This window comes from Oryx dammah, unplaced genomic scaffold, assembly GCF_014754425.2.
Source record: "Oryx dammah isolate SB20612 unplaced genomic scaffold, SCBI_Odam_1.1 HiC_scaffold_28, whole genome shotgun sequence".
NCBI lineage: Eukaryota > Metazoa > Chordata > Mammalia > Artiodactyla > Bovidae > Oryx > Oryx dammah.
Window position 1 is genome coordinate 41,624,702 of NW_024070212.1, and position 23,788 is coordinate 41,648,489.

Sequence of the window (23,788 nt, forward strand, 5' to 3'; positions counted from 1 at the left end):
AATTTTTAACTCTTTAGAAAAGGCTCTGTATATTTAAGGTGCTTTTAAGCTTTGTGCTTCTCACGGTTGGGGGCTGCAAGCAATTCACAAGTTGTAAGAGGTCCAGGGAACCTGTTAAGCAAGCTAGAGAGCAATCAGAGGGGGTTAACTGAAACATCCCTTTCAAATGCAGAAGACTAAAGCCCTGAGTTGACTTTTTTCCAGAGAGTATCAGCAAAGTGGAAAAGCAGGCAGATTCTTATTTTGGGAGGGTGGATGCTCAGGAAATTCCAGGGGGAAAACCTGAGGTCTGATTAGCCTTGCCATCAGAGCTCTTGCCGCATGACCTTGTCACGGGTGGAATTCCTCACGCTGGCTCCCGGCAGGTTTGGATAGCAGAGTATAAATACATAAAAGACAGGTAGGGACAGAACTGATGACTGAATGAAGATGAGAAAAAGGAGTCATCCAGGATGAATCTGGTTTTGGCTGGAACTAGATGACTGGTGATGCTGAGATGGGGAAATGAAGCTGGTTTGGTGGTAGAAGTGGAACATGAACTTAAGTTTCAGCACAGTATATGTGATGTACCTGCGGGACATGCAGGAAGAGGCAGTTGTGTATATCAATCTAAAGTTTGCTTACTGAACCTGCAAATTTTGCCGGTCAAGAAATAGTTCCTATGTATATCCCACATATTCACTGTCTCATGTTATCTTAAGGGAAGGAAATAAGCAAGGTTGGGGAAAACAATAATCTTTACCTACAGCTGGCATGTTGATCTACAGCAAGTACTCTATGGCTCATCTTCCCATAGAGTACCTGGTATTACTGTCAGAATCATTGATTAAGCTAAATGGTCCACAGGACTTGATCAGTATAATTCTTGTGTGCATATGTATGTTTTATGAAATATAACAGAGATAATGTCTGTTGTAGAATATCTTTTTATTTCCAGGCAAAAATTGTTGAATAAAGTAAAACAGACTGCATAACACAAATTAGCATTGCCTAACTCAGCAAAATTGGCCTAACTCAGCAAAAATACATCATAATTTATTACAATGTATTATTATCTTCCTTTATGGTCTCAATTTGCAGGCATGAATAGCTAATTTAAAAAATAATCCAAAAAAAAAATCCAACTACTTTATTTTAATAATATTTGACATAGAACTTACAACAAGAGAAAAAAGGTTACAACTTAAACAGAGATAATAAAACCAAGTCTGTCATTAAAAATATTTTTATGAATTAGTACTATTAAAAACATAGTATTTATTAAGTACTTACTCTGTACTTACAACTCTTCTAAGCATTTTAATATGTTATATCACTTAATGCTCATATGACAACCCTCTGAGGTATTATTATCTTCATCATCCCCATTTCAAGAGGGGAATTGAGGCACAAAGATATCAAGTAGTAAGGATTTGAACCCAGGCAGTCTCATGAGATATATAAGATATATAAGTAGAAAGGTCAGAAAGTAAAAATGTGCTAGACTTTATATTTAACATACTAACAGACCTACAAATACTAGTTATTTAAGAATATCATTATAGTATCTAAATTAGTAATTCTGGATCTTTATCTTGGCAAATGTACATGATTAAGACAATTTTTACAAATAAAGCAGAAATAAACCAAGGATGAGATGAGGAAAAGACTAACAGTCCTACCATATGTTTGGTTTAATGTTTACTTGTGCATAGAAACTGCTTATGAGCTGAGGCCCAAATGTGAGGTTTTTGGTATCACTATCTAATTTCTACTTTATTCCAAATTATCTTCCCAAGCAGGAGAGAATATACTTGTAATTGTCCTTATATATGTAAAAATGACCCATTAAAAGATACTGATGCCTAATTAACTTCAGAAGTTATTTACAAATTTCAATTTAATTTGTGAATTAGGCTTATAAGTATCCTTTTGGAAGTTTTAACTAGATAACTATCCAATTAGTTATTATCCAAGAGGTAATTATCCAATTACCTCTTTAGTTTTAGTGTCTGTCATGAATAAATTTTGATAATATATAAACACAGGTATGGCTCTTGAAATCTGAAGATAAATTCATTAATTGACTGAGAACAATTCTGTATTTATTTGTGATAGAAACAAATAATCACAATTAATTATTCTTTCCAGATCTGCCTGGACAAAAAATCCATACATAAGCCAAATTCTCAGATTGGTCCTTGTTATAAACTGATAATTGATCATTATATCTTGAACTTGAAAAATATTTTTAAAAAAGTATTAAATAAAACCAAAGGAAAATAAGTTTCTAAAATTAATGCAAATAGAAAGTGAATGTACCTGTTACATGTTGGCATGTTATGCGTTTCAGGTAACCAAGTCAACTGCTCAACTACTTCCCCAAACTCCATAGATGCTGATGGATAGTATAATTCAAGATGCCCTGCTGAAGAGGATTGCTTTGGGAATTTGGTGAATTCTCTAATGTTTGGATTTCTAAAGTAAAAAACAAAGCCATTACCTAAGTTCAATGAGGCCACAACATTTTTAAAGTTCACATTATCTGCTATTTAAATGATATGTCCATGAATATAAAAATACAATTAAAAAATTTTTTTTTCGTGGAAGACAGATGTTGTTCACAATTTCTTTCCTATTAAGCACTTGTTTCTGGTGATGAAGAATGATTTGGTAAAGCAGTTAACAATACATTTTCCAAAGATACCAGAGGTTCTATATAGTACTGTAAAGCAGGACTGAAGCCTTTCTGCTGTAAATACTTGATTCGGCCTTGGTCAATCAGCAATTTACAAAGATGCCCTATTTTCTTCTTTTCTTCAACAGTAAGAAACCTAAATTGAATAAACACACATAACACATTATTAAAATTCTGTAAAACCTTATAAAAATTACTTTAGCTATTCCTATTTATTGACAAACTGCTAAATAACCCACAGTATGTTCTAGGTGCTATGTTCTATGCTTCAAAGATACGTTTTGTTAATGCCATAATAAAAGTGTCTGTATTTTAACTTATTCTAATTAGATGGTAAAATATATTTTCATGAATGAATTTTTGGCAATACTCATCTAAAAATAAAGTACAGCAATAATAACGTATTTCTGCCTTAGTGCAGTGCACTTCAAAGTAGGCACTCACCCAGGCAAACTCTCAGGGCTGTCATCAGTGATTCTGTATCCTCCATCATCATGCTCTTCACTGCCATCAATCTGTTCATCTCTTCTTTTTGTGGAAATATTTGAAGGCTCCAAAGTCGTTTTTCGCATCCCACAAGTCGCCCAACTACTCATTCGCTGGAAATAGTGGAAATCCACTGCTCCAAGGCCCAGAGCCCTGAAATATTCTTTGCCCACATAATGTCTCCAATCACACCTGTGGTGACAACAGAGTGCAATAACAATGCCAGCCACAGGGGTCCACTTCTCTGGGATATTTTTTTCATTTCCTTCCTTGGCCAAAGTGTTAATTTCTTTTTCTGTTTTATCATTCTTTATGCGTTTGGCTAAAGGTTCTTCATTCCTTTCCTCACAACTGGCAGCATAGGTTTCAACCAAACATCGTAATGCAAGATCTGCAAACACAATTATGTGGCCCCCCCCAAACCACATCATCTTTAAAAATAAGTAATTTTTACATTTATTAGGCAGTATGGTTTTTAAAAGCCCAACAACAAAAACCTACTTAGCTTTATACTTGCACTAATATCAACTTTGTTCATATTTGCTCTTTTCTCATTACTGAATAATTTTCTCTAATGATTTATTCTGCATAAAGTCAACTTCCCCCATCCCCAAAAAACTATGTGAAGCTTAAGATCTAAAATTTGAAAAACTTTTAGTCCAACTACTCAGACTGGCTCTCATTTTTCTTACCCTTGTTGAGGAAATGACTTGCAAAGAAAAAATTTGTGTTTTCTACATATATATTCCAGGGAAGTTTTGAGCTTAAAGAACCCAAAGAAAGAAAGAAGAAAGTCATCAGCTAAGCATCTGCTGAAGCTGACGTTCAGGGTCAGTCTTGAAATGTAAGATAGTCACAGCAAACAGTGAAGAGTTAAGAAGAGGGTCAGAATGTGGAAAGTAGGCCTCACTGGAGGCTCAAAGTTTAACTGCCAGAGTTACACAACAAAGCTGAACCCTGTACTGTTTGATTTCAAAGCCCATGTTCTGTCTACTTTATCATACTACATCTGATGGGTCCAAGCTTAAGACAACACATCTTAACATCTCTTTTTTTGTTTCCCCTATGGTTCCCCTATTTATTATTTTGATAAATAATCATCTTCTAGTAGGAGAGTCCTTCCTAAGCAATTCTAAAAAAAATGAGTAGCTTCAGGAAAAGAACCATAATAGCTTCTGTAAATGACTGATTTCCTTTTGAATGAAATATAACCCAAAGAACTTTAAGGTTCCTCCCCCGCCTTTTTTTAACATCGCTCAGTCGTGTCTGACTCTTAGCGACCCCATGGTCTGTAGCCTACCAGACTCCTCTGTCCATGGGATTTTCCAGGCAAGAGTACTTGAGTGGGTTGCCATTTCCTTCTCTGGGGGATCTTTCCGACCCAGGAATCGAACCCGGGTCTCCTGCATTGCAGACAGACGCTTTACTGTCTGAGCCACCAGGGAAGCCCTTATAATACAGCATTTACACATAAAACTCTTAATTCATCCTATGAAGTGGCCAAAATGAACAACTAAATAGGAAACCTCTAAAACTGGATATAATACAGGGTGAGTGCTACTAAGAAGATTAATGAATTACAAACAAGGGATTGAAACTACTGAAAAGAGACTCTTTCATGCTAAAACTTAATATGTTCATCTCAACATTATTTGTATGTTTACATACCTGTTGCCACACCACACAGATGCTTTCCAATTCCTACAACAGGTAGTTTTTCTTTGCTTAGCAAAGGAATCTTGTCTGAAATGAAATAAGAACTAAGTTAGTTCTCTTGTGAGATAAAGCATTAAGTGGGCTTCCAAAGAGAACTAACTAGAATCTTTGAATTTTAGGGCCAAAAGAGGCACAAACAAAATTCTCACTTTATAGCTTAGGAATAAGGGGCTCAAAGATGTAGTGACTTGATAAGTAACACAGATGACTACTGATATGGAGAGAATTAGTTTAAAAGTTTTTTGTTTTCTTTTTCTTCCCACCTCATCCCCAGCGGGGCCTTTACTCCTAATTTAAAGCTTCTTGATTTTTTAGGCCAGTGTTATTCCATACTGACTCAGGACTTTACCCTGCTGAAGCCTTATTTAGCTAAATATTATTACCCATTGATAAAAGGACTCAAAAATTTCCCTAAGAGGTTTATTTTTCATAACTAATATATATGACAAATACACATGAATAATACAACCAACATTTTATGTTACACAATATTATATACTCAATATTATCATCAAACTAAAAATATAGATTTTATTGTATCTTGAATAAGATATAATCTTATATAAGAATAAGACATTATTTTAGCTTTTCACACTGTTCTGAATAAAATAGTCATAACAGCGGTATAAAAGTAAAAAAAAAAGACATTTACAAGGTAATGTAGCAAAATGCAGAACATCACAGTTATGGCTTCCGTTCCCAACGCCCCCACTCCCCCACCATCCAATTCATTTTCCTTTTTCTAAGTTTCTGAAATGAAAAGTATGCTTCTCCCTACAAATTCAGCTATAGCACCCAGCACAGTTATTTGTCCAATGGAGGTCCTTAGTAAGTATTTCAAATTTTCTGTTGCTTGCTTTCAGATGGTATCACATGCTAGAAGAAATTGCTAACAAGTGGAACAGTTTGCCCATGTAAAGTGATTCAAGAAACTTATGTATCAGAGTGAAGAGAAAGGTTGTCTAAGCAAGCCCTTATGGAACTGGGGACATAAGGAATTTAGGAAGAAGAGCTGAGACAGTTATGTTATGAATAATAGTGTACTGGCAGAAAGTCTATTTAAGAAGTAGTCAGATCCACATCTCATAGCCACTTGATGATTACCTCTTTACCAACTGGTGGAAAACTAGATAGTTCTCTGAAGCAACTAAGACAGGAGGTCACTGGACTGAAGGACCGTAAGAAGTGGAAAGCTGTGTGTGTGTGTTAGTCGCTCAGTCATGTCTGACTCTGTGACGCCATGGATTATAGCTTGACAAGCTCATCTGTCCATGGAATTCTCCAGGCAAGAATACGGGAGTGAGTTGCCATTCCCTTCTCCAGGGGATCTTCTCAACTCAGGGATCGAACCTGGGCCTCCTGCATTGCAGGCAGATTCTTTACTGTCTGAGCTATGACGGAAGCCCAAAGTGGGAAGTTAATGTGTGGTAAAATAGCAGGATTAAGTGAGTATGTATATGGATGAAGCTCTTACTCCTCACTGGGTCCCACATTAGTAACTAGACTTTCACCCTCTAGGCAGGTGATCAAAAAGTGTTATCTGGGGAACCTGACCAGCCCAAGGGGAAAGATCATGTTTTAGACAAGTTACTTCAAACTGGAGCTTGAAGTCAACGGTTCCACTTGAAGGCTCAAGAGTTCATAGTCCCTCAATCCTCACTATGAGCACACCATCAAAAAGCACAAATGTTTGAGCAGAGCCTCTGAGTTGAAACAGACCAAAACAAATGGAAAAGAGCAACTGAGTGCAAATAGACTCTAAAGGGAGAATACTTTTTAAAAAATGTATTGTTAATATCCTCACAAAGATATTGCAATTATGAAAAAAAGAACAATTAAAATAACAAAGATAAATTCAGAGAAAAAGATCTTAGAAATTAAAACTATGATAGAAGAAATTAAGTTGAAGAAATTTGCAAAAGTATATGAAAAAAAGATAAAAGATATAGAACTGAGAAGTAAAGTCAAGAAAAGTAGAGAACTATTCCAGGAGGTCTAATAACTAAATCATAAAAGTTCTCCCATTAAGGGAGAAAAGAAAAACTGAAGCAGAGAAAATTAAGAGAGAAAGAATGCAAAGAAATTACCCAGAATGCAAGAAAATTTCCCAGAAAGCTGAGAATACTGGAATCTCTAAATCAGGATTTCTCACCCTTGGCATTATTAACTTTTGGCTCCAATAATTCATTGTTGTGGAGAACTGTACGGTACCTTATAGGATATTTAGCAGGGCTCGGGTCTATATCCATCTAGCCAGCAACATGTCTACTTTTTTGACAACAAAAAATATTTCAGACATTGTCAAGTCTCCCTGAGGGCCAAAACCGTCTTCAGCTGAGAACCACTGCCATAAACAGAAGAGCGCACCAAGTGCCCAGCACAACAGATAAACTATGACACAGCAAGACACATCACTGTGAAAAGGTATATAGAACTCTGAGGACAAAGGAAAGAGCCTATACATTTCTATAAAAGAAAAAAAGGAGATGACAGACAAGGGGTCAGGACTCAGAACAGCACTGAACTTTTGAACAACAATACTAACGGAGTAATAGTTTCAAAATTCTTAGAAACAGAAAGTGAAAGTTGTGAACCCATGGACTACAGTCCATGGAATTCTCCAGGCCAGAATAATGGAGGAGGTAACCTTTCCCTTCTCCGGGGGATGTTTCCAACCCGGGGATCAAACCCAGGTTTCTTCCACTGCAGGCAGATTCTTTACCAGCTGAGCCACAAGGGAAGCCCCAGAAACAGAAAAGACTCAGCCAAATCAAGTGTAAGGGTAAAGTTAAAGATATTTTCAGACAATGCAAGGCATCAAATTTCTCTCTAATGCAAGTGTTTCTCAGGAAGCTAGAGAGGAGGTCTTTGCCCAAGAAAAGTTAATTAACAGAGGAAGATGTGGGATAAAATGTAGATAAATAGGGAATTCCTTGGAGGTCCAGTGGTTAGGACTTCGCATTCTCAATGCTGAGGGTTCAATCCCTGGTTGGGGAACTAAGATCCCAAAAGCCGCCCAGGATGGCCAAAAGAGAAAAAAAAAAAAAAGTGGAAAAATAAATTTCAGTCTACAAGAGTGAAGGGAATCCCCAGGATGAGAATGAAGAGTTTTAAGGTTGACAACTGTGCCCCAGGAACAGAAGACAGCACGCCCAGTCTAGACTGGAACAGGCCTGAAGGATCCAGAAGAGAATTTTTCAGGAAGATGGCAACTAACAGAATACTTGATAAATGTATTAGAACAATTTAAGACAATTAAAGTGCAATTTTTAAAGTTGTACCTCTTTAAAAAAATTGAAGTATAGCCAATTTACAATGATGTGTTAATTTCTACTGTACAGCAAAGTGATCAGTTATATAAACATAAATATATATTCTTCTTCAAATTCTTTTCCAATATGGTTTGTCAGGGGACATTGAATATAGTTCCATGTGCTATATATAGGACCTTAAATACATTTTTAGAAGACCAAGTAAAAAAAATTATAAATTATCTACTAATTCAATGAACAAAATTTACTTACTACATGGGCCAATGGTGGGTTGCATTACAGGGCTGAATTAAAATTAGCAGAAGAAGTTGCTGGCATATGTTTGTATTATTTTCATTCTAAATAATATGAAAAACTAAAAAAGGTACAAAAAGGGCATTAAAAAGTATGATTCATGGGTATGTGTGTGTGTGTGTATGTGTGTGTGTGTATGAAATAAGTTCCATAGAGATGGGTTATTTTCTTTGGTACAATTTAAAATTGTGGGAGTATCTCTCACAAATTAATTAGGCAGAGAACTAGCTCATTTCTGTAACAGTTTTGGTAAAGTCATGTTAACAACGGGCAGAAGGCTAATGTATGGCATGAACAAACTCAGTAATTAAACAGCACAAATAAGCAAGATAAGGGCATATTATCAAAATTTTTAAACTATTCTCTAGTATGATATTTCATGTCTAGCTGATCCTGAAAAACCATGTCTTAAGAGTGTCAACCCTCATTCCATTTATATGTATCTAAATGTTAGATATAAAATTCTATATTAAAAATGGATTAATCTTTGTTTTTCCTGAAGCACTGTTCTGCCTGATTGGACTTCTAAGCAACCCTCAAAAGTTTGAAAGTTCTTTGATTTATGGAAGAGCAACTGAAAGTTATGCAACTTACTCAAACACAAATGTTGAATATCAATTTGAAGTCTTTCAAACACTGAATTTTTCTTTCTGTGTTTGCCATCTACCTGTACAAATAGAACATTATTATAACAATGGGTTTCATGTAAGGGAAAAAAAAGCTTTATGAAAATAAAAAGATTTCTATTTATTTTCAAAAGTCAGAGCTAATAATTTTCCATTTTATTTTTTAGTATTTAAAAAGTAGAATTCTTAATTGTATATTCTGTGACAGAAAATAACAAGTCCAAGGGATTCTCCAGGCCAGAATACTGTAGTGGGTAGCCTTTCCCTTCTCCAAGGGATCCTCCCAACCCAGGGATTGAACCCAGGTCTCCTGCATTGCAGGTTATTCTTTACCAACAGAGCCACCAGGGAAGCCCAAGAATACTGGAGTGGGTATGCTATCCCTTCTCCAGTGGATCTTCCCAACCCAGGAATTGAACGGGGGTCTCCTGCATTGCAGGTGAATTCTTTACCAGCTGAGCTACCAGGGAAGCCCTCACATTTTTATAAGCCTTGAACATTTCATAAATTATAATTTACACATTATTTCCTTTAATTCTTAAAATCCCTAATTCACTGATGAAGGCATTAATGTTCATAGATGTTAACTGACTTACTTAAGATTATTTGCCAGTTCCATTATCTTTATCAGGCCCTAATACACTATTTGTGGCTTGCTTCTCTTCTTACTCTCCCTGAAAGATCACAACCATTCTCATCTATATCCATATACCTATGATTTATAAATCTACATTGTGGCCCAGACCACTCTCATGAGCACACACAAATCCAATTATCAAACAGAAAGTTCTACTTCAACAGCAAACTCACCCAAAACTGAACTCATTATTTCTCCCTCTGAACTATTCTTCCCCTTCATCCTGGCACATTCCCTGTCTGAGGGAAGAACACCACTTAGTCATTTAAAGCACAGAAGGTCACCAGAATTAACTCCTCCCTCTTACTTAATAAAGTCTCATGGCTCCCACTATCATTACATTTCTCATACTCTTTCCCTCCTCTCTGTCTCACTGCAACATCCTTAGCTCTGGCTCATTTCTTACCTGGATCATAGGATAGTATCTTATTATTAATCTCCCTACTTCAAGTTTCATACTCTTCTGATACAGCTTTAATGATACTGGCTAAGATGAACTTTTAAAACTCTATTTACTTCACCAATCCTTATATACTCCATAAATCTCTTCTTTGCTGCTTCCTTCTCAGGAAACCTGAAGCTGGTGTTTCACCTTCTGGTAGAACTCTTCCATCATCTGGTACTTATCACTTAGCGTACTAAACCAATATGTTTATAAAACTGTCCCATTAGATGTAAGCTTCTTGAAGACAAGAATTAAATCTTGTTTCCACTGTATCCCCAGCATGTAACATGATAAAGTCAAACTCCTTCCACAGCATAAAATATGACCCCTTCCAGAGTCCGTCCCACCTCTCCCATCTCACTGTTGAACTCTACTTCACACCATGTACTTCCATCACACAGAAATGTTTCTGTGCTCCCCTGTCCTTTCATGCATTTGGCTACACTGGTCTTGCTTCCTAGAATGCTTCTCAAACCCCGTATCTAGCAAATACTCACTTTTCAAGACACACCTCAAACATCACTTTTTCTATGTAGCCATTTATCATCCTTTCCCTGCAGTAAAACTTGTCACTCCCTCCTTTGAACCCACACTGTATTCTGTGCAGTATCTTTTTTTTTTCTTCATATTTTAACACCTTTAAAAAAATAATCATTTATCTATTTGTCTTTTCTTTCTAAATATAAGTGGGCTTCCTTTGTGGCTCAGCTGGTAGACTGTGCCTGCAATGCAGGAGACCTGGGTTTGATTTCTGGGTTGGGAAGATCCCCTGGAGAAGGGAAAGGCTACTCACTTCAGTATTCTGGCCTAGAGAATTCCATGGACTTTATAGTCCATGAGGTCGCAAAGAGTCAGACACGAATGAATGACTTTCACTCTAAACATAACAGAACACAGGGACTCTTGTATTATTTGACTTTATCTACTCAATATTTGTCATGGTTCTGGTGGTATGCTCAATAAATGTTTACTGAACAAACAGTAAGTTTCAGAGGTAGGTAAGGACTCAAGACTTTTAACTGCTATCTTGAGCTTGGCTCTTCCCACATATTTTCCTTATCTTTGTTATTATTTTAAGAACTCAGAAATTTAGATTAAAAAATTACCTTTAAGTCACCAATATAATTAGAATAAAAAACTACAGTCAAATAAACACAAAAAACTAATTTTCTTTTAGAGGCTTCTTTTTTTAAGTGCAAACAAAATCTGGCTACAAATATACCACAATGTGAATTTCACTTACCTTGAATCTTGTGGTCACCTTTTCTACTAGGATGAAGTGAACTTTTTCAGCATCTTTTAAGGCAATATCAACCCAATGAGATAATTTTCCCTTTCCTGCTCCAAATTCAACAAAGCATCTTCTTGGACCAAGTAACTTTAAATTTTCAATGTTACCTAAAATAGAAGCCTGGAAACTTCACAAGATTATTTTATAAACTAGAACAAAAACATTTGGCTCAAATGGAAAAACAGCAAGACAATTTCTATATAGGGCACCATGTTCACAATGGTAATTTTTGTTTGGCTTTTAAGTTTTTCTCCTGCTTTTAAGTACTTAACATGCAGTACTCGGAACCCTATCCATGCCAAGGACTTTCTATATATGTTTGAACAACATTGTTTGAAATGGAGATTCTGTACCATGAAAGATAATCTAAACAAAATTTCATTAATACTATATTTAGAAAAAATAGAATGTTAGCTTCTGACAAATGAACAAAAAGGCCATTTTTAGTAGAGTTACTATGGCTTAAACATACCTGCTGTTTCAGATGTTTGGCTGCAGAATCACCATTTTTAGGGTCATTAAGGGCATCATGCAATGCTGGATGGGACATAATTTGATCTTTAAGTGTGCAGTTCAAACCTGTGCCAAATAAAAGCACACAAGCCTAAACAACCAAGTGTGAAACTGTAGGTTTCTAAGCAATGGTAGTAATATTAAACCACAGAGGAATTTCCCTTCTCCAGGGGATCTTCCCAACCCAGGGATCGAATCTGGGTCTCCTGCATTGCAGGCAGACTCTTTACCATCTGAGCTACCATGGAAGTTCAACTCATATACCACCTCATTATTCTAATAAAATTTAACTTGTAAATTTAGGCAGACTTACTTTCACTTGCTTTTCTCAACTTCTTAATTAAGTTTTCCAGCTGCTCTTCAGAGAGAGACGAAATTGGAACCTATATACAAAAATGGGAAGTGAGCTGGTCTGGGAACTGGTAACATTGATTCTATAAGAAAACGCATTTTATGTCAAAATAGTTAATTTATTTCAAAAATTGGAACAAAAATTGTAAGCTTATTTACAGTGTGGAGATGCTCTAGAACACCTCATAAAATTAAAAAGTCAAGTACTTACTAATTGATCTGGTATTTCGGTTTCATCTTTTAAACCTGCGTTAATATCTTGAATAAAGAAGTCCTTAACAAAAACAAAATGATAACAAAAGTTATTAATGTGAAGAGTTCACAAAAATTAAGGTGAAAAACTGATTCATCCCTTCTAATACTCTGCACCTGCCACCTTCTCTTTCTTCCATTCATTTATTCATGAAAAAATTATTCACAAATAATTACTGAGTGACTAGTCTGGTCCTTAACTTGCTTTAGTTGCTGAGGATTCACCAGAGTGAAGAGAACAGACAAAAACCTCTGTGTTTCTGGATCTTACATTCTAGTGAGGTGGCTATCTGAATAAACATTTATAGTCTAAAGAAATTCATTAGTAATTTCTATTAACATTTTTACCTAGCATAGACTGAGATGTTACTTTTGCTAATTGTTAAAGCAAAAACAAAGGCCCAACTACAAATGGCTGTTTATCAGATAGGTAGCATGACCACAAACAGATATGAAAAAATATTACAATGGTTTAGGTTTGATTTCTTCTATTTTAAACTACTAATTAAAACAGAATATAGAAATGTCCTGTGATACTATGTTGTGTAAATTAACATAGTGAGATATTTCTAGTCCATTTTCAGAGACAGAAAGACTCTAAGTAAGGATTTAGTTCAACATGTTCAATAATGAAAATGTTCTATATCTGCCCTAGCTAACATGGTAGCTACAGCCTTGAAATACGGCTAGTGTGACTGAGGAATCGGACTTTCGTTTGGCTTAATTTTAATTAACTCGAATTTAAACAGTTACACATGGCCAGTGGCTACATATTAGACCATGTAGACATAAATGAATGAAATAGTGTAATTTTTTACAAATTCTCTTTTGAAAGTGAAAACAACTCCTGAGACATTATGTACAAGTAATTTAGTTATGCATTAGACATTAGACATTAATGCACAGGCTTTAATTATACAAATGGCAGAAAAGTAATGTGCGGATTGTGGGTTGCTACTTTTACTTATATGGGTAATAACAGAAACTAGTGATTAAGTGGAACAGGTTAGAAAGTGGGTATTAGAATGTTTTGTTGGATAACTGACAAAACTATAACAAAATTATTAATAGCTACAACTATTAATAAAGCAGAACCTGGGTTTCATGTTGTACATAGTGTACTAGACAAAACTGCTCTACATTTCTTTTCTCTGTCTCGTCATCCCACTGCTTCTCTCCCTTTCCTTTTCACTGTGTCCCCAGCATGCAATGAAATCTGTGCATGGGTATTCCATTTTTGGGGGGGCCCAGTGCCACTCAGCCCGTGGGATCTTAGTTCCCAGGGACTGAACCTAGTTCTTCAGCAGTGAAATCATGGAGTCGCAATCACTGGATCACCAGGAAATTCACAGGAGTATTCCAGTTTTAATAAATTCACGTTTTCTCTCAAACTGTTCTCAGAACACATATTCAGTCTGCTTGGTTTAACTACAGCCTAATTCATGGGGTCGCAAAGAGTTGGACACGACTGAGCGACTGAACTGAACAGTTAGGTAAGGAAGAGAAGCTCCATGCCTGTGAAAGTGAAAACATTAGTTGCTCAGCTGTGTCTGGCTCTTTGCAACCCCATGGAATGTAGCCTGCCAGAATCTGTCCATTGAATTCTCCAGGATAGAATGCTGGAGTGGGTAGCCATTCTCTTCTCCAGGCGATCTTCCCAATCCAGGGACTGAACCCGGGTTCCTTTGTGGCTCAGATGGTAAAGAATATGCCTGTAATGCAGGAGACCTGGGTTCAATCCCTGGGTTGGGAAGATCGCTTGGAGAAGGAAATGGCAACCCACTCAAGTATGCTTGCCTGGAGAATTCCATGGACAGAGGAGCCTGATGGCTACATGAAGTCCATGGGGTTGCAAAGAGTCAGACACTACTGAGTGACTAGCACTAATACTCCATCATTGCAGGCAGGTTCTAAAGAACCTGTCTGAGCCACCAGGGAAGCCAGATAATCTCCATGCATACTTGAAGGTAAAGGCAACATTCTTTTTACTAAGAGGCGAACCAGGGATAGTCATCACTTTTCTACTACACATCTTAATGTAAAAATTTTTTCTTTTTAAACTAAACGTATGCCATCTGGCCTACTGGTTCTCAATTAGGAGGCATTTGGAAATGTATGGGGATAATTTGTTGTTAAAATGACAGCGGTGCTGGGACTTCCCTGGTAGTCTAGTGGTTGAGAATCTGTCTGCCAATGCAGGAGACAGATTTGATCCCTGATCCAGGAACATTACTATCCAGGCACAGTTATGCGCCATAACTACTGGACCTGTGCTCTAGAGCCTGGGAGCAGCAACTACTGAGCCTATGTGCAACTACTGAAGCCTGTGCACCCTAAAGCCCGTGCTCTGCAACAAGAGAAGCCACTGCAATGAGAAGCTGGCATACTGCAACTGGAGAGTAGACCCTGCTCTCCACAATCAGAAAAAACCCCACATAGCAATGAAGACCCAGCATAGCCAGAAAAGAAAAAAAAATAGAATTATATATTTAAAAAAAGGACTTAGTTCAAGTGTTTCTCTGGAAAGTCTTTCTTGATCCCTTAGATTTAATTTTAATGCAAGTATGTGCTCTTATCACATGTACACTTAGTTCTTTCATTGAACTTAAAAGTTCACTGAAGACTGGGATCATATTTTATTGAAATAAACTTGTATGCTAATGTGCTAAGTTGCTTCAGTTGTGTCTGACTCTTTTTTACCCTATGGACTGTAGCCCCCCAGGCTCCTCTGTCCATGGGATTCTCCAGGCAAGACTGCTGGAGTGGGTTGCCATGCCCTCCTCCAGGGGATCTTCCCGACCCAGGGAATGAACCTGTGTCTCTTAGGTCTCCTGCATTGGCAGGTGGTTTCTTTACAAACAGCGTTGGCACTAAGTATTTTTGAATAGATAAACTGTGGAATTACTCTCTGAATACTATTTTTGTTGCAAAAACATCTGTTACCTGAATTAGGACTCTTAGTGGATTCACAGTCTAATGTCCTACATACACTCAGATGTTTTTACTGTATTTCAGTCTCCTAAAGGAAGAGCTTTGTTAAAAGCTCATATTTGTAATCTACTAAGTATATATAAATATTACATAGCACCTATTTTACCATTCGATTTTACTGACCAAACACTTACAGGTTTCGGCTTCTCTCTTGAGTTACACTTTTTCAAATGCTTTGCTAGTTGATCTTCATATACTGTGCTAAATTTAAAGAGAAAATTATTTTAAATAAAACTGTGATAATCACTGTTTATAGCACAGAAAAACCCTTCTCCAACCCATACTTACTGTTTTGGATCTAAAGGACACAGAATTCTTTTCCGAGCATTTTCTTCCTAAAAACAACCACCAAAAAAGAATATATTTATTCTAACAATATATCAAGTTTATTGCTTACAGATACTAGATACAACTTCAGTATAATCATAAGCTTATGCTATCCCAAAACAAGATTAAGGAAACCTTAAAGGCACATTAACAAAACACTCCCAAAATCAGATCATCGAGTTTAAAACACAAATCTCTAATGTAACGAGATATCACCTCATACCTGTTAAAATGGCTATCATTAAAAAGAACATAAATAACAAATACTGACAGTCATGTGGAAAAAAGGAAATCCTCATTCACTGTTGGTAGGAATGTAAATTGGTACAGTCACTGTGGAAAACAGTAAGGAGGGTTCTCAAAAAACAAAAAATACAACTACTATATGACCCAGCAATTCCACTTCTGGATACATATCCATAAAAACACTAATTCAAAAAGGTATGTGTACCCCAATGTTCACAGTAGCATTATTTATAATTGCTAAGATATAGAAGCAACATAAATATTCATCAACAGATGAATGGATTAAGATGATGTGGTACACACACACACACACACACACACACACCCCTATGGAATACTATTCAGCCTTTAAAAAGGCTGGAATTCTGCCATCTGCAACAAAATGGATAGACTTGGAGGATATGGTCAGAGAAATAAGTCAGACAGTGAAAGACAAATACTGTATGATATCACTTATATGTGGACTCTAAAAAAACAATGCTCCTAGCGAAAATAAGAAAAAAAGCCAACAGACTCACAAATATACAGAACAAACTAGCGAAGAGAAGGGGAGAGGAGCATTATAGGGGCAGAGGATTAAGAGGTACAAACTATTATGTATAAAATAAACTACAAAGATATATTGTACAACACATGGAATATAGCCAGTATTTTATAATCACTGTAAATGGAGTATAACCTTTAAAATTGTGAATCACTGTATCGTACATCTGTACCCTGGTGGCTCAGATAGTAAAACGTCTGCCTACAATGTGAGACACCCAGGTTTGATCCCTGTGTCAGGAAGTTCCTTTGCAGAAGGAAATGGCACCCCATTCCAGTACTCTTGCCTGGAAAATCCCATGGACGGAGGAGCCTGGGGTCGCAAAAAGTCAGACACGACTGAGCGACTCAACTTTCACTTTAACATCATCTATACTTCAATTAAAAAAAAACCTCTCGTGTAGCTGGTTTAGGTATATATGAGCAAATACTGCTTTGGATAACATTGATCTACAGCTTCAACAGGTTATAGAGAAAGCCTACATATGTAATTTTCAATCTATGACAGCATTGACTAGATATACATTATTATTCTAGGGACCACAAAGGAAAAAAATGCTGCCGGTTTAAATTATGACATAGGGTTGATATTGAGAAATATTGTTTTTAGAGATGTTAAAATGTGTGTGTGTGGGGAAAGTGTATCGCAGACACAACTAAAGACAGATATTCCTCAACTTATGATGGAATTACATCCTGATAAACCCATCGTAAGTTGACATATTCTCAATCAAAAATGCGTTTAATACACCTAACCTACGGAGCGTTATAACATATCCTAGTCTATCTCAAATGTGATCAGAACACTTAACAAAAGTCTACAGTTGGGCAAAATCATCTAAAAGCCTATTTCATAATAAAGTGCTGAATATCTTATGTATTTTATTGACTACTGTACTGAAAGTGAAAAACAGAGGGTTGTATGGGTACAGAATGACAGTTAGCATATTAGTTGTTTACCCTTGTGATACTGTGGCTGACTTGGAGCCCTGACTCCTGACACTGGCCAGTACTGCCCATCACTAGCCCCAGAAAAGATGAAAAATTAAAAATTCAAAGTATGCTCTCTACTGAATGCCCATTGCTTTTGCAGTATCATAAAGCCAAAGAATCATAAGTTGAACCACAGTCAGTTGGGGACGTCTATACGGTCTTTTAACCACTTGGTACGTGATCATACTCTACTGGCTTTGCAGCTTTTGGTACAGAATAATAACATCCTATTCACTTCTAAGTTACATTGATTTAACTACAAGTACTCAAAAAAATAAAGGAGTTAATAGTTAATAGTGTTGGCAAGTTTGTATAGTATAACAGTTAAAAGCAAAGGTCAGTCAGCCTGCTTAGATTCCTAATTTTTCTATCAGTTCCTATCAGCTCCTAACTCTATGATCTGAAGTCTTTCTGCCTCATCTGAAAGATAAGAATAAGGTATCTTACCTCTCAAGGGTTGTAAAAATTGAGCTAATAGGTTTCAAAAGAAAGGTTTCAAACAGCACAGTGCTGTTCATACAGCAAATGCTGTGTTCATTGCTAGTATTAACAATGAACAATTTCTTTTTCAGTTTATTTCAGTTCTGTTCTGCCTCCCAGTGTATCCACAAAACTATGTTCACTGAATTTCATGACCAAGTTAAGAGACTTTTCAATATCTTTTGAAGATATAGCACATATTCTTCTCTATTTGCTGGCTTTAAAGTCTAAACTCCATGAAGGAGAAGACTCTACGTTAACTTCCCAAACTCTAATGATAAGTAGGGGAAGTACTTTTAGAATTTGTTACTTGTTAGAAACAAGGCTTCTCAGCCTTGGCACTACTGATATCTGGGGCTGGATAATTCTTTTTTGTGGGGGCTGTCCTGCCCACTGTAGGATGTTTAGCAGCATCTCTGGCCTCTAGCCACTAGATACAAGAAACAGCCTTCAGCTGTGATGACCAAAATGTCTTCAAACATTGTCTGGGGAGGCTAAATCACCCCAATATCAGAAACACTGGGTAAAAATAAGTACAAGTTCTCAGCCATATATGACACTTAAGAAAAAAGAGATGGAAACAGTATACTCAATCATAACAAAAACTAAAGATTAGTCAAAGTGTTAGTTGCTCAGTGTGTCCCACTGTGTAACCCACCAGGCTCCTCTGTCCATGGAATTTTTCAGGCAAGAATACTGGAGTGGTTGGCTATGCCTTTCTCCAAGGGAACTTTCCAACCCATGGATTGAAGCTGGGTCTCCCGCATTGCAAGCAAACTCTTTACTGTCTCAACCACCAGGCAAGCCCAGGATACCCCAAATTGAAAACCAAACCATAGTCATCGAAAGTGTTTCCACTTGGTGCTTTTCAGTTTTTTTCAAGAGATTAATAACATGATGTCATTCCTCTCCAGGAATATGGATTACCCTGTAAGGATCTAGTCATACTCTACTACTGTTTCCATCTGCTGTCATCTTCTGGACGTCTGGTTAAGGTGAAATACCAGGCCTTATAACAGGGAGAACAAAATCCTCCTGCAATCATAAAATTAATTTTTCAGTCAGGGGATGTTTGCTGGTCCTCTCAAAATACAACAGAAAGTGTACTTCAAAGAGCTCCTGTAAGCCACAGGTCAAAAGAAGAATAAGCTTGTTTCAGTACACTTCATTCCAGCCAAGTATCAGTTGAATCAAAATATGAATTAGAGCTATAGCTATGAGGGATCAGTAGCAGATGAAGGGGTTCTACTGCGGTATCTGTAGTGGATATTGCCTAGAAGGATAAACCATCTAACAAACAAAAACAATGTAAATAATACTGGATATTCACAAGGCAGGAAATCAAATGCTTTTCTCTATAGCTTAATCTTTCTAAAACCTATGAAACATGCTCTTTTTCTATATGCATTATGCTGATCTTTTTAAATGCCCTGTCATATATACCCTAAATACACATACATAAAAATATATGCTGCTTGACAATACAATCATATGTACAATCGAGCAAAACTGTACACTTTCTGTTCTCAATTTTAAAAGAATTCATTCTTACGTGTTTTTAAAATCTTTCCTTCCCCTTTTCAGCAAAGTAGTTACTAGTTGCTTTCAAAAGATTGTACGTCTAAGTAAAAAATTTTGAGAAGTTTCTCTCAACCGCATTCACAAGACGTGATTATCGTTCACGAAACAATGAAAACACAATTACTGAAACCTTGGATTCTTTCTTTGATCACTCTTCTTTCTAAACCACCATTTCCCATCAGGAAGGCGGAGACTGGGCCGAGCGCAAGAAGCGGTAGTCTGCAGTAAAACTAAAATCTAGCATTACCATGAGCTGGTATCAAGATAAACGGGTCACTGCTGGCGCTTTACTTAGATAAAAGAAAACACTGCACTTCACTACGGCTCATCATCTCTCCCTAGGGAGGCCAGTACTGCGTTTATCACAGGAAAAGCTGCCAAATCCAGGGGACTGAAGCAGAAATCTGTCAGAGGGGAGGTGCCGGACCAGGAAACTTATTTCCGACCCTCGAGAGGGTAAGGCGATACCAGACCTCCGAGGCTCCAGCGTGTTCACCACAGAACCTTTTTCCGGCTGCCACCACCATCCTGCAGAACCGCTTCTTCTTTTCCACAAAATAACCGCATCGCCCCTCTTCTGGAAAGGCAGTTCCATGCGGCGTCAGCGCAGGGGCCGCCATAATTCAGGGCTCACTCCGGGTGGCAAGCATTGATCGGCTGAAGAGACGAAAAGTTCTCAGGTTCACGCTGGTCCCCTTCGCGTAACAAATAGGGCTGCGTCAGGTCCCGCCACGCAGGATAATGCCATGCCCGGAACTTTACCACCTCAGCTTCGTAAAACCGGAAGAAGTTGATGGTGGCCGGCGAGGTCCAAACCTCCTTCGTATTCCCTCTGTTTCTCTTTCCCCGCCTCCTCCGCGGAAGCAGAGCGGCAAACTCAAACTTTACAGGACCCGGAAGTCTTTCAGCCTACTATCGCGGGCCCGGCCTGTTGTGTCGTAGTTTTTCGCACACCTGCCAGGGCAGCGGTTCAGCATGAGCCAGATTTTGTTCCAGCAACTCGTCCCGTTGCAGGTGAAATGCAGAGACTGCGAGGAGAGGTGAGGTTCGCGTTACCCCGTGCCCGTGGGTGGCGGTTGGGGTCGGGCCAAGGGGAAAGATGGCGGCCCCCGTCAGTGCGCAGCGGCCTGCGGCAGGGTATCCAGCCGGGGTCCCCGGAGAGACCTGTCTGGGACCTGGCTCTCTCTAAGCAAGTTCTCCGTCGCCGAGAAGAGAAGTGTGTGAGGAATGGGACGCTGACTTGCATCAAATTAATTTAAAGAAAAACTTATCTCTGAACGTTATCGTGGACATTATAGCCCTTTGCTCTTTGACAGATAAGAACTGCTCAGAAAATTAATTTACTCGAGTTCAACGCAGGGCGGGCACTAGAACTCAGGCCTTGGTTCCCAGCCATTTTTCCTCTCTTTTTTGAGTTATATTGGAAGTAAATTAAGCTTCGATTTAATCAACTAGATGGTATATTGCCTTTTTTTCACATTAGTTACTAGAAATAAGATAAATTACTTTTAATAGACTAAAGACGATTGGGGAAAACCGTAAATTCATTTATCCATTAAACAAATATTGCATATTTGCAAAATACCTGCTGGGCACTGGGATGCAGTGGTCAGGAAAAAGTTCTTGCGTTCGTGGAGTTCACATTCTAGTGGGGTAGGAAATAGTTTCACAGATAAATGCAAAATTACAACTTTGACAAATGAGGTGGTGCTGTTGAGGCTTAAGTAGAGAGATCTTGGCGAGAAGTCAGGAGACTTCAATTTTGTCTCAGTTCTACCAGATTGGCAGCTGTCTCATTTGTAAAACTGATTTTTCTCATTTGTAAAACTGATATAACATGCCTACCTACATGGTTGTTTGTTAGGAGGATCAGGTGTGGAAATGTGACTAAAAATGAAGACATTGGTATATTGAGCTACCAATAATGTGAAACTGGTGTATAGTTCAGAATTAGGTTCAAAATCAACTGGCAGGCCAGGCAAGGAGATGGTACCAAGACCAGCAGCTGTTAAGTGGAGATTTATAGGTTAGTTGGTGGTTCTTTCTCCAGTACTCTTGCCTGGAAAATCCCATGGATGGAGGAGCCTGGTAGGCTACAGTCCATGAGGTTGCTAAGAGTCGGACCGACTGAGTGATTGGTGCTGCCCAATATGGGAGCCAGTATATGGGAGCAACTATAGTTGACATTTGAAATGGATCTAAAGTGAACTAAGGTACAAAAGAGTAAAATGCACACTAGACTGAAGACTTACTATGAGAAACAAAGGAATGTAAAACATTTCAATTTTTATATTCATTATGTATTAAGATGACAATATTTTGATATGTAGGGTTAATTAAATAGGTACCAAATTTATCTGTTTCTTTTATGTTTTTTTTAATGTGACTTCCAGAAAATTAAAAATTATATATGTGCCTTATATTTGTGGCTCCATTGTATCTCTATTGGATAGCTCTGTTCTAGAATGATTATAGAAAGAAGAAAGAAAGGTGGGGGGCATAATTTCTAATTCCAGTATTGAAGCTCCTTAGCCCATTGCCTTTTTTTGTAAACAAAGTTTTATTAAATTCAGCCATTCTCATTTGTTCAAGAATTGTCTGTTGCTGCTTTTGTGGTATAGGGGGAGAAATGAATATATATGACGGAGACCTTATGGCTGGCAAAGCCGAAAATATTTACTGTCTGACCCTTTACAGATAAAGTTTGCCAACCTCTTATGGGAAAAATAGTCCAGACTTTAGTCAAGGCCAGTTCAACTCAAGAAATATTTATGAAAGCCTGCTGTGTACCAGGCACTGTCCTAGGTGCTGAGAATATAAAGCTCTTCTCCTCCTTACCACCTTCCTCCAATGACAGCAACAGCAACAAAACTATTTTCATTCTAGCTCTCAAGGAACTCACTTTAATAGCAGAAACAAAAAGTTCTTCCATTTAGAGATAGTATAGCACAGGTTAGGAGTTCAGGCTCTGATAAACAACAAGGTCCGTGACTATATTTAATATCCTGTGGTAAACCATAATGGAACAAAAACGTGCAAAAGAAAATGTATGTATGACTGAGTTGCTTTGCTGTATAGTAGAAATTAATACAACATTGTAAATCAACTGTACTTAAATTTTAAAAAAAGGACTTATAATCCCTCTGTTTTCTACATTAAAAAAAATAGGCTATGGAGCCGCACTGTTTAGATTTCACTTTACAAGTTACTGCTTGATTCTGTACAGTTTTTCTTACTTCTCTGTGCCTCATCCTTATAACTGATAAAAATAAAGTATCTGCTTTGTGGGATTATTATAAGCATAAAATAATACATATAAAGTACTTAGAACAGTGCCTGGAACTTAAGAGCATTCACTAACCTATTCACTAGCTATTATTGAAGAGTGATTAATGCATGAAGTAATGTAAAGGAACTAAAGTCATAGAGAAAAAGGAACTTCAGTTGAAGACAGTGATGGTGCTCAGAGAACTGTCTGGAGAAAAGTGGTACAAAATTTTGAAGCCCATGGTTCGACACCAACCTGCTTTTTCATTTTTTTTTTCCCCTAAGCTCGTTTTCCCAATATAGCAGTCATGCAGGGCTATGTGATATCCTCTGAGTGTACCTGATACTCTCTTAATACTTCACCTTTACTTCAGCTCTCTTCTACCTCAGATGCTTTTTTCCCCCATGACTTCTATGTCTGTCTTAAATTCTTTCTTTATAAGGACGTTTTCAAAGTTGCCTAAGTTGAAATTAATTGTCCTTATTTGTTTGTTAGATAGCATGGTATAAGTGAAAGATTTGAGTTCAGATTTGGGCTCTGTAGTGTGACCTTACCCAAATTTGCGACTCTCTGCATCTCAGGTTCTTTCTTTGAATGACGGAGATAATATTTACTTAACAAGATTGTTGTTAAATAAGTTGATATAAGCAGGGTGCCTGGCAGACACTTAATAGTGTGTGTATTAAAGCCGTGGAATACCATCAGAAGCAAATCTAGGATAAAGTCATTTAATATCATCTCAATATGAGGTCATGAACCGTGTTTATTTCTGTTTGTATCCCTGGCACCCAGCATAGTA

General features: G+C 37.4%; 3 protein-coding genes across 8 annotated transcripts in view; 2 read left to right on the forward strand and 1 right to left on the reverse strand.

Moving 5' to 3' along the window:
* The window catches only part of LRRC39 (leucine rich repeat containing 39), a 22,897-nt gene extending 19,816 nt beyond the window's left edge, over window positions 1–3,081 (forward strand). For 3 of the 4 annotated variants that reach the window (XR_005719487.1, XM_040232230.1, XM_040232231.1), the window contains exon 9: window positions 2,333–3,081. Coding sequence is in view for 2 of the 4 variants with exons in the window: in XM_040232230.1 (XP_040088164.1) it covers window positions 2,333–2,388 (56 nt within the window). In the remaining 2 variants the exon portion in view is untranslated. Of the gene's footprint in view, window positions 1–365; window positions 2,228–2,332 lie in introns of those variants that run through there. The other variant, XR_005719486.1, reaches the window with a different exon arrangement.
* TRMT13 (tRNA methyltransferase 13 homolog) lies at window positions 1,111–20,490 on the reverse strand. 3 transcript variants are annotated; one of them, XM_040232228.1, is made up of 11 exons: window positions 20,226–20,490; window positions 15,840–15,886; window positions 15,686–15,752; window positions 12,520–12,582; window positions 12,271–12,340; window positions 11,917–12,023; window positions 11,397–11,564; window positions 9,040–9,112; window positions 4,832–4,906; window positions 3,122–3,554; window positions 1,111–2,813 (listed from the first exon to the last, which is right to left on the reverse strand). In XM_040232228.1, exons 1-11 carry the CDS (start codon window positions 20,286–20,288, stop codon window positions 2,618–2,620), a joined length of 1,362 nt encoding a protein of 453 aa, XP_040088162.1. In that variant the 5' UTR covers window positions 20,289–20,490; the 3' UTR covers window positions 1,111–2,617. The 3 variants fall into 3 exon arrangements, with proteins under 3 accessions (XP_040088162.1, XP_040088161.1, XP_040088163.1); XM_040232227.1 differs by having other exon boundaries at window positions 20,195–20,490; XM_040232229.1 differs by lacking the exon at window positions 20,226–20,490 and adding an exon at window positions 19,969–20,177.
* A 92-nt stretch (window positions 20,491–20,582) lies between these two features.
* SASS6 (SAS-6 centriolar assembly protein) overlaps window positions 20,583–23,788 on the forward strand; it is a 41,325-nt gene continuing 38,119 nt past the window's right edge. The window contains exon 1 of the mRNA XM_040232233.1: window positions 20,583–20,761. Coding sequence (XP_040088167.1) covers window positions 20,697–20,761 — 65 coding nt within the window. The 5' untranslated portion in view covers window positions 20,583–20,696. The remainder of the gene's footprint in view (window positions 20,762–23,788) is intronic.